The 11,636-nt window shown below is 34.5% G+C and overlaps 1 protein-coding gene across 2 annotated transcripts; it reads right to left on the bottom strand.

Moving 5' to 3' along the window:
- Positions 1-2,168: 2,168 nt before the first annotated feature.
- Positions 2,169-10,007, bottom strand: LOC139999592 (coiled-coil domain-containing protein 138-like). Of its 2 annotated transcripts, XM_072028218.1 has the most exons (5): positions 9,115-10,007; positions 8,198-8,314; positions 7,071-7,263; positions 4,902-5,084; positions 2,169-3,390 (listed from the first exon to the last, which is right to left on the bottom strand). In XM_072028218.1, the coding sequence occupies exons 1-5, from the start codon at positions 9,226-9,228 to the stop codon at positions 3,386-3,388; spliced, it is 612 nt and encodes a 203-aa protein (XP_071884319.1). In that variant the 5' UTR covers positions 9,229-10,007; the 3' UTR covers positions 2,169-3,385. The 2 variants fall into 2 exon arrangements, with proteins under 2 accessions (XP_071884319.1, XP_071884318.1); XM_072028217.1 differs by having other exon boundaries at positions 2,169-5,084; positions 9,115-10,003.
- Between the last annotated feature and the right edge of the window lie 1,629 nt (positions 10,008-11,636).

Here is an 11,636-nt window from a genome sequence, read left to right as displayed (position 1 = left end):
CCACAATAACATCGAGGCAAATACAGTAATGAACTACTAGAAAACCACGGATAAAAAAATTAAAGAATATTTCAAGGTTCATTTCTTAAGATTTATGGCACCACCTGTGAGGTTGTCTTTTAATTAAACAAATTAAAAAATCTGGATTTCTGAGTACACCTTTAGTTTATTTCCGATGAAAAATATGATTTAAATTAGAGTATTTTACAGGAAGTTTTTTGTTGTTTTTTTTTTTTTTTCCCCCAGAGTTCAATTTTGTTCCTAAGAAAAATCAAACAAAACCCTCAGTTTTGTAAATAACTAACTCTAATGTAAGCAACAGTTTAGTGTAAATACCTGCTTTTATAAATGAAACAATCCCATTAAATAATGCACATCAACGGAACTCAGCAGCATTCTACCACTGACATGCTGAAGGTCTTTGTTATAATAAATTAGTAACCAGTAAGCAACAGAAACCTATTCTGTAAAGGTTAACATTCCCCCAAAGTCTTAAATGGCTCAAGACTTTAAACCGTGTGTTGTTTTTTTGTTTGTTTTGTTTGTTTGTTTTGATAGAGATGAAAATTGACAAAACTGAAATTTAAGTCACATACAAAACAATTTTCAGAGGACATTTTTACCAAGTAACTCAGTAAAACTGAAGGTCAGGGGGAAGAAAAGAAGGGTTTTCTTCTAAGCATTCTCGTCATCTAAATAAATGAGGAATTTATGTTCTTTAGGCTAGTTATTTTTTAGTTCATATTCTGAACTACACAGATATATAGGCAAATTGAGAGATTCATCTTACATATCTGTGACAAACATTTTAAACATAATTGCTAACAATGAAAGTCCAGCATTATTTGTATTGGAGCAAATGAACGTCAAAACAGAGATGAGCTTTTAAAAAAAGAGAAAGGTCCCCAAGTTCAGTGATCTAATGGCAATTAACAGAAAAATGGTAGTAAAGGATTACTTTATTTCGGAGAGTTTCTGTAATATAAAACAAATCCTTTCCAAAATCGAAATGTCTAGCTCGCGATTCTGAAGCAATGCAGCCAAAGTATGGAAAAAGCGTTCATTACTGCAGTCTTCCAGGAAAATCTTTAAGTAAACTGTAAAAGAAAATAGTTAAAAAGTTTAATCACAGCACTTGGCTCATGGAAAACTAAATCATTGATTTATAGCTTTTGAGGGTTTTATATGCGCCTCATGCTGTGCAACCATGAGAACAATGTACTAACTGGGTATATTCTAGGCATGTGATGCAAAAATCAGGTAAAACCGCGAACAAAACTCACCCAAGTTCCTAAGAATTCTGATATTACCAGCACTTGTGGTACTAAAACAAGGCCTATTCCCTTGAGAACAAAGGAAAACAGGACACTGAGCAATTTTAAACTCAGATAAAAAAATCTCATCTTCAACATGTTTATTCAACGCTCCTTTTCTTATGATGACATGAGGAGAACACTAAGCTATGCTAAAAAAACTGACAAGGAAATATTTTAAGCTGCTGCAAAATGACGTACGGAAATAGTACATGTAGACACTGATGACTAGACAGCTCTTCATTATCAAAACTGTCACCGTACCGTTTCAAGACAGGCAGAATCGTAATTGAGAGGTCAGAGTTGGATAAGAACACCTGAATATCAAAACAATTCCTGTAAAATGCTGGATAATTTTTAAACATGGCCATATAGTATAATCTTTTCTATTTATCCTGCTCCCCAAAACTTAGTCAATTCAGAATAAAGTAAAATCTGTTCCCTTGTGTTATTTCACTCTTGATTCTAATAGTACAGACTGATTTAGAGCAACACCATAAAGAACATAAGTACCGATTTAATAGGTCACAGAACTGAACACATTTGTTAGGAATCCAACAAAACAAGTCACTATTCACTGCACTCTGCCCTTAGCGTATAAACACACTTGGTATGCCCCAGGATATAGTTACTTAGAATATGCCATTAAATTAATAGTTATTGTAATATTATTCTACTTTTACTGTAGAAGAAGGAGGTCCTACAATTTATTCCTATAAATATCTAAAAATGCCTTAAATTCCTTTTTGTAGGTGTAAACAAATACCATATTCTGCTTACTTGGGCATTTCTTTGCTGGCTTGTTCTTACTGGTCTCAATAATACTGTATTATTTTATTATTAAAAATACCGGTCTTAAGGTATCTGAAGAAAACTTTATTAATATATATACACACACATATACATACAGATACACTGTAAAATGTTTTAACTGTGAGGTTTATAAAACAATATAAAAAATACGCTGAGGGAATTTTACCATAAAGCAGAAGAGCCAAAGTGGAAATAATACCTCAAGTTTCACAAAGTTCAATCACATGAAAGCAAACTGATAAAGACATGCATTTAAAGAGATTTTTCCTACATTGTTTATCTATTCATTTTATATATTCATTTCAAATAAGCTTTTGCAGAATAGATTTTAAATCATCACAAATGTACAAAATAAGCATATAATTTAAATGCCTGTCTATCTGATGAACTAGAAGAATAAAAACTGTGTATTTTTACATATTTTTCTGCATCATCTCTGCACAGATTTTGTTTTTATTAACTACTGTAGAAAAACTAACTTGGAATCTATCCGGTCAGGATTTGACACAATTTTAAATAATCTGCAAAAGCCTCCCATAGGAGCCATAAAAAATTGCAGCATTTGGTAGTTACATTAACTTAACTTCATTGGTAGACTGTAATGAACAATGAGCAATTTATCACTGTTGACAGAACTCATCTGAAATTTACCCTCAAAGTGATCAGTCACTCACAGCATCAAGTCTCACCAGCTATTGTCATTCAGAAATTTCTGTTTTATAGCTAAAGCTCTGTCACCTCAGAAAATGAAGACTGTCAGGAACACCAGCTTGAAGTTCATGTTTTAACAAATTAACCATTACGGTTTTGCCTCGTTTCTAATTGCATGTGGATCTGCCAGGAGAGCGGACCAACCCAACAGAGTGATGGAGAGTTAGCTCGTGGAAAAGTTACATAAGGACCACAGAAAAAGAACCAGTAACTACACTGAACAGCTTGCTGATGAGCTGCTGTCTCTTACACAGTCACTGGCAAGATTGGAACCATTTGCTGAGTTTAACTGATTCTCGTCGTCAACAGCTGGGCCTGGTAAGAGCCAGTGGTTATAGCACAACGGAGGGCAGGCGAGGTAACAGTCAGTGCAAGGCCCCTCGAGTGTGGATGCCTTCGTGGGTGACCCCGAGTTAAGAGAGCCCAAGGACAGGTCCAGCCCATCACCCAGTACATGTTGACCTCAGGATGGTATCAATTGTTCTTCAGCTTCCTAGATGTGCAAGACCTTCACGCAGCTATGACACAGGATGTACGGGAGGCCACCCTCATTCTTAAATGACCATCACAAACATACACACACAAAAAAAAGCAATAAAAAAGGTTAAAAATAGAACAGGATTCCTTATGTCACAGAAGTAAGTTGGACTGAACAGAAGTTTACAAACATCAGAAAAGACCAGAACAAAAACCTACACCTTGGAGGCCAGGAACTACCTTTATAACAAGACAGACTGACAGGATTCTGGATGTGAAACACCTGAACCAAACAGGGATGGGGTACATGAAAAGCTGCGTGCCAATAAAGATGAACAGCAATAAGACTATTAATTCTAATTTGTCATTAAGATACTACGTATAGATAGGAAACAGATGGTACCAATACCTGAACGGTTACATTTGACATGCAACAAGGTTACAAGCAACATGGCAAAATGTGAACTTGTCACAATTTATCTCCATTATTCTTCCAAATCTAGGCATCCAGCAGATCGAAATGACTACTACTAGATAACAGAACATGTACTGTTAGTGGAATTTTTCTTCAAAGTAATGTCAGATACCATCAACCCTGCTTAGGTTTTTCTTTCCCAGTTACTATACCGATCAAAATTATGATGATTAGAAATACTTTAGTGTAAAAAAAACAAATAGATAAACTAACCACATGGTCTGAAAGGATGAAAACAACATCAGGTAAATCTTTCTGCCACTTATCTCACTACAAAATGCCTTCTAACTCAACGTTGTTCCATCCCAAGTCAAACACGCTTTCTGTTTTTGCCCCTATAGTACATGGTAACAAAATACCCCAAGCCAACAATATACATTTCACAAATAGCAGCAGTCCCTTCTCCTTCCCTTTTCTGTTCCAAAAAACAATGAATACTTTTTATTTTAAGAAAATTAACAAGGATTGTTCCACATGACACTGGAATGGCTCACTACTTGTGTGTTCATCCAGATTGTTATCAACTGATTCTTTGCCTGTGTCACCTGGAAAACCACTGTGAAGGAGACTATTAACCCTTTTATAGGACCACACCACAGTACAACTCATTGAAACATAACCATCCCTTACAGATGTGCCATTTCCAATTACTTTAAAGTGAAAAATGGCTACGGGTGAGCTGTTCACATTAGGGGGGTAAAAAAAGATAAAAGTTTATTTATTTATTTATTTATTTTATCTCCACCTGCTAACAGGATTTCATGAAATGGCTGCCCTGGCACAGCCTTACTTCAAAAGAAAATTACTCATTGGCAAAACATCAGCAAGGTAAACCAGTGGAATAAACAGAAAAGCTAAACTAAACATCAAAAAAAATCACACCACTAAGAAAGCAACCAGGACAAGATGTAAAGCTTGGATGCTGACAGTGAGAAGAGACGGACAATTCAGAAACATACTTTATATCTCTAATGAATTTAAATGACACAAATGAATGCTAATGCTAGATCAGGTTATTTATAGAGAAGCAGCACGTTCTTTTTGATTTGGTATTTATGCTTACCTCACCTACTTTCATCATAACTTTGTATGTATTTTTTTCAATTACTCACTTTTATCGTTGTTCATGGCCATCTCAACTAATGCATTAAGTGCAATAAAAAGGAGACATTTTTTGGATATAGTTAAGTGGCTTAGTATGATAGGCACACATCGGTATTGCAAAAATAAGATCTTTCCTTCATCTGTCTTCAAGTCCACGCAAAGGGAACGAAATGCCTGAGTCAGGTAATTCACTGAAAGATAACAGAAAACAGGGAATAAAAATTATGTAATCACAGTTCCATTAGATGATCACAAATACATGAATATTTATCCTAAGAGTTACTGTTGCAGATATATACTAATTAAAAAAAAAAAATTAAATGGCTGAAAATATTAATTTACTTATTTGTTTAAATGCATCTTCTGCCTATTTTTATTCCTTACAAAAATTGTTGTGAGTGGAAAAAAAGACAAGTTACAACTCACAAATTGAGCAAAATATATTTGCAAATATAACACCTTTCTAATCGCTTCCTTAAGAGAGAAAAGAAATCACAAGCTGCATAGTTTGGGACTATATTGGTTTCAACATCTGGGAAGCCTCTAATAAAGGAGTAAAAGGCTCATTCATCTGAATAACTGCAATTACTGTCATGACAGCAACTATTCACATTCCTTTCCATAAAAAGCTGTAGTTTAAGTTATATATGCATCCACGTTATATATGCATCCATTTTGGAGAACACTAAATTATTCAGAGAATTTAGATTAAGTGAATCAATTCAGTTTTCTTAATTTCATGATGTCAAATCTTCCTCAATATCTTGGAATAGCATTGATCATCTGGAGCACAGAAAATTAAGAGTAAGGGAAAAATTTATCACATAGCAAAAGTTTAATTACAGTGCCATCTGCTGGATATTAGCATCTTGAAGGGAACAGGATATATATGTTTAAACTGAACGTGCTGCTTTGTCATCGCTAGATCATTAGACATGTGGTCAGTGATGAAAATTCAAACACAGTAAGTTTCAACATAAATTTAACAGGTAATTTTTTTCCATGTTCTATAGGCTCGCAGTAAAAACCGACCATGAGAAGCTAAACTGATTCATTCCGATCAACAGCTTTCATCTGCTTATAGTTAATCTCTGCAATAAGTACTTTTTTTGTATTGTAATTCATTTGCATCATTTTCATCAAACATTTCTAGAAATGTGAGTTTCAATTTCAGGGTAATCATGCTTCACCAAAATATTCTGACTGAAACTATATGATACTGAAATTGAAAATACACTGATTCTTCCCTCCAACAGCTGAAATACTGTATTTGTTTATTAATGGTGACAGGGTGGTCTTCCAGAATGTTTAAATCCTACTTATTCTAAGTACTACCAGTATAAATACTGCACAGGTCAGTATTTTTGTCATCACTTCAAAGAAAACGTTTTTTGTCTTTTCAGGCCCTGTTTGTTTTTAAAGAAACTGCTGCTGAGAAGAGATACTACGGCATCCTGGAAATTGCACAAGTGGAGTAACTCTCATGAACTGAAGCAAAAGTCACTAAGAACTGCGATATCTCCAGACAAGTACGACCTCGTTTGCTTTTGCCTGTTAACAAAATACATTACTATACTGCATCAGCATATGGTAGCATTCTTCAATGCTGATAATGTTTATGGGTAGCCACTTGCAGTGACAGACTTGGTAGGAGAAAAGGGGAGACAGCAGAGAGGTAAGAGCTAGATAGAGTATGAGCTTTACATTAAACTTTGACAAAGCAATGAAATTCTAGAACTGTTCTGAATTTGCTACTGATTTCAGTTTACTGAGGAGCAATTAGCTGTACCATTATATGCAGTGCAGATCTTGACAAACAAATCACTGCTACGGTGATTGCTTGAGAGAATTACCAACATCTCTTTTCCCCTTTGTCACAAAATACGTTGATCTCACTGACATAAATAAAGCATATTAAAATGACCACACAAATTATGACATGAATAATAGCAAGGTTCATACTTGCTTCCCTATATTATGCTTCATCAGGTGGTAAAATTCAAATAAAACATCCTTTACTACTAAAGCATTACAGATGCTACAGTATCATTGAACTGCTGCATTTTGTACATTTGTTTTTTTGTCTGGGCACATACCTGAAAATAAGATTTAAAAAAAAAAAAAAAAGAAAAAGAAAAAGATAATTTAAAAAAGACATAATAAAAACCAGAACTTACTTCGTTTTGCTGTTCTAAGCACAACTAAAGTTGACAGAAACCTCAAAGGCATAGAGGAGCTTTTAAAGAAATGTGCAGCTTTTGGTTTACTCCGTGTAGACTTTTTAGTCCATTTTTGCATGCTTCCCTTTTGTACTGCGCCTTTGAGAATAATTTCTGCAAGTCTCTCCATTGTTGCTGTCATGCTTGCATCCTGTTTCAAACAACGTGCACATTTAGCGTAAACATTAAAATACATGAAAATCCTGTCTGCTAAGTACGTATGTTCCCCTAAGGATTAAATATTAAATAGCAGATGTCGTGACCGTGTATTGCAATATAGTCTGTACATGGGATACTACTTTGCGTTCCACAAGCAGTTGAACAACATTAGCACAGGGCCTAGTCAACACACACTTCACAAAGAAACAAGGTAGTCAGGGCCCCTGATATGCTGACATTATTTAATTTGCCTCTGGTTCCAGAATAAAGTCAGTTCAAACTCAGCTTTAATCAGTGCTGCCTACTACACTACCCTCTTTTGTGAAGATGCCTGAAGCTAGGTCCTACAAAAGCATTTACAGAACTAAGGTCTAAACATGACCCTTAAGAATACTGTACAGGTAAGATGTATTGGACTTTTCAAAAACCGGTGCAGAAATATTACTTCAGAATCAAACTTAATAGCATGCTCATTTAAAATACGTTCTCATTAGCACTGGAACCACCAGCTTAGTTCTATTCAGTTAGACACTGAGTAGAGAACAAAGAAATCAAAATACCTTTGCTACTTTGCCACACGTTGCCATCAATTTCAACAAATCTCATGCATAAAGCGAACAAAAATATATTTCTTTTCCTAGTTCACACGTTTTGTAAGCACATATGGAAAATACCATTTCTGAGATGCTACACACTACTGCAACAAAGATCACATATGTGTGCAAAAATATGTTTACAGACACGGTGCAAAATATTACAACGAATGTGAGAAAGTTAATTTGGTGAGAATTAGTTTTTCATTTGCTATGTATCTGTGGTAGGCATTTATGCTTTGCAAAGACAGCAAAGTTTCTTTTATATATACTCCCTGAAAATATCTACTTTCCATACTCATTTATAATGCAAAATATCTCTTGGGAATTTACCTGACTACCAGTGTCTATCTGCCTTAGAGACCAGTAGATAAATTGAATCACAGACATATGTAGTTTAGGATCCACAAATGGCATCCACTGGAGCTGTCCAGTGACCATAGGCAAAAGCTGTAAAAATACAGAATGGCAAAGTTATGTGCAGTATACGAACTTACAGTACAAGCTAACCACAAGTAAAAAGCAAACTAAGCAAAACTAAACCAAACTAAAATCAACGTATTCCCGGAGTTTAACAGACTACATGTACAAATACTCACTGGGCAGATCTGGTACAGGTAACAGAATTATATACTGAATTTACATTTTACACAGGTTTACACAAAAAGTGGAAAGACATTGTGTGAGCTCAAGCTCTGAAGTCTAATACCAAGGGCTACAAATTTTAGATAGAATAATAATTAAACAAACAAACAAACAAACAAACAGAAAAAGCAGATTTCCTGAACGCTTCACTGATTTCCAAGCCTCGGTATCCCAAAAAAGCGTTACAAGTATAGCACGGTATCATCTTTTATAAGACATAACTTGAACTTTTAATACCTAGTATCAGCACTAAAATACTTTAAATTAGACGTGTGTATCTCCTTAGGAAAAAGGAATTACATACAGTATTACAGATAAAACACGAGATAAATTATCAGCTGAGAAAAGTGACTTAAAATAGAAAGACAGGTGGAATCTCAAGGTCAGACTGCACACTACACATTTCCTTAAAAATGATCTGTATAAATATCTGTATGAAAAATTATCTATTACATCTCACTGTTGGAATTAATACTGATGGATTAACTGCTGTTTTCTTTTAATTCATGTATTCAAAGCGTGTGTAAAACAGGCAGACCTGTTACACTCAGAAATAATACAAAGAATCTTAACATTTCAACCTAAACAAATTCAAATGCCTTTACCTTCATACAATTTTCTAGAGTGTAGTTTTCTTTAGCACACTGAGGTTTCTCACTGCCCTCTCTCTCTTCTTGTATTTCTATTTTGCTAAGGTGTTGGTCTGAGATCCAGTCCATAAGAATAGTTAAGGGGTCGTAAACTTTTGAAATCCGTAGTAACTGTAACACATCCACAACATCAGTTATTTCAGTTTTCAAGTCTATGATTTTCTAAACCACAATACCAATAGACTAAAATATACGAGTACATTAGTAATACGCACATGCTTTATTTTGTGCTTAAACAAATGTTTATGAAAGCCTTGGGAAGAGATTTTCACATACAAAATCACTCTATTTTATAATTCTAACTAAATGGATCATAGGAGAAAGAAAATATTTAATGATCTGTGCATGATCCTCATTTTAATACATTTAATACACTCCTTTGCTTTATTTCATACAATCTACTTAGGCTAAATTTTAACTGTGTAACTAGCATTGTTGGAAGAATAAAGATTTCGTGAAATTGTCATTCTGTCCCTCTGCTACAACTGTACAGAAAAGCTCTGTGAAAGGTATCCAGACGTTCCTGAAGACAAACTACACGAACATCTCTCTAAAACCTTCACAAGTTTTCTTGTATCTACCTTCAGACAACTGTTCTTCTCTTCACTCAGAATTCTAACTACTGATACTGCTCATATATCACTTGCGACTGTGAGAAAAGAATATGGGGCAAACTATAACCACCATTTAAATATAAGTAGCATACTCTATGGATACAACAAGCATCCTGATCATCATGTAAGTCCTCTATGAATACTTCAGTTTGCACAAAAGAGAAAGAGAAAGAAAGATTTTACTGAGACTAGGAAGCAGATGATTTTAATCATACTCAAGAGCATCAGAACTGCAATTCACCGAAGGAGCAACGGTCAAAAGAGTTTAGGCAGCAATTTGCTTGTCAGCACTTAGGTCAGATTTAAGTCAAGTGAGAAGAAAACTTTAACGTTGTATTCTTGTGAACCACTGTCTCAGCATGCCTTTAAGAACAGAGAAAATACTCCTTTAATTAACACTTTCAAAAATAACTAACTCTAAAGTCTTTAATACTGCAAAAGCTCTGAGAGACTAAATTTCATGTACTAGAAAACGAAGCAGAAAGTATTTACAACCATTCACACAATTCTTGTCTTAAAGAAACAAAATCAGCAATTTTGCAAACAACTTGTTCAAACATTTAAAATTGTTGACTGTAACTTGCAAAGCTACTTATAAACTTGACTGTACTGCTTGACTACTTGACTGTAACTCGTAAAGCTAGTAACAGGAAATAATTAATCTTGCCTAGGTTTTTAGCAATTCGTTATTTTCCCTCAGAGAGTTAAGCGATGACCTCAGTTCGTTATTTTCATCAGTCATTTTTCTCGAGGTTTCTCTCAGTTGGCTCATTTTTGTCTCATGCTGCTAGAGAAATATCAAATTTTAAAACGTGATTAACAAGAGAGTCTTTTTAGAAATAATTCTCAACTAAGTTCCATTTCAGTGTTAAAAAACAGGACAAACTTTCAAAGATCAAATTTGTAATTCTTCATGGTCCAATCTGCACATACCACCAGTAGTGAAGAAAGCAACATCCACACCACATATTAAGAAGAAATATAAAGAAAATGGGAGCCATGGTGTACAGCCTATGGATCTTGTTTTTTTTTTCCAGAAAATACCTAGATCTTCTCATTGATCCTCTTGTACATTCCTCAGTTAAGTCAGGTGTGGGAAAGAATTGTGAATGAAAACAAATGTCAAAGCTTTTGTTTACACTTAGCTCTTTTTTCTTTTAGCATCCATTTTAACCACAAATATGCCCAATTCTCCCGTTTTTGAATCTTTCAAATATTCTAACTATTCACTGCTGATAGTTAAGACGCTTTAGTTCACCTGTACTTAAACACCTGTCCTGCAATGTCCAGCAATGTATCCAATACGTGCTACATTTCATCGAATTGGAAAAAAATAATTGTGAAACTCAAGATAGTAATCTTTTAATATTTGTTATTATTATTAGTCCACAATATAATTTAATACCAGTACATACCATTAAAATATAAGCAAAAACAGACAAAAGAAACCGCAACAAAGGAAAATTGAAGTGACAATTACTTGTAACAGTCCAAAACCTGCGTGCCTTGAAAAAGAAACCAAGGAATATGTCTTTTTTCCCCTTCACTGGAAATTTGAAATATAATTAAATATTTTCCAGCAGATTCTGGAAAAAAAAAAAACAACACTGAGGCTTTGAAGCCGAGTATAAAACAAATGTTTTCAGAAAGTAACATTCCATTTCTCAGAAACCGTGAGAATCTTCTATGTGAAAATAGCTTTTTGTTCAGAAGTGTTGTCTTCTGCACTAGGAATTGAACCATCCACTACATTTTCTTAAGCCTCACTCTCAGACTGTTATCATGCTGCAAAAAGGACTTAAGCGGTAAATATAGAAATGATCTCATCAACAAAGAAAATGCTACAGATAGGCTCCAAACGGA

This window comes from Anas platyrhynchos, chromosome 26, assembly GCF_047663525.1.
Source record: "Anas platyrhynchos isolate ZD024472 breed Pekin duck chromosome 26, IASCAAS_PekinDuck_T2T, whole genome shotgun sequence".
NCBI lineage: Eukaryota > Metazoa > Chordata > Aves > Anseriformes > Anatidae > Anas > Anas platyrhynchos.
This window is presented reverse-complemented; position numbering and strand designations above follow the sequence as displayed.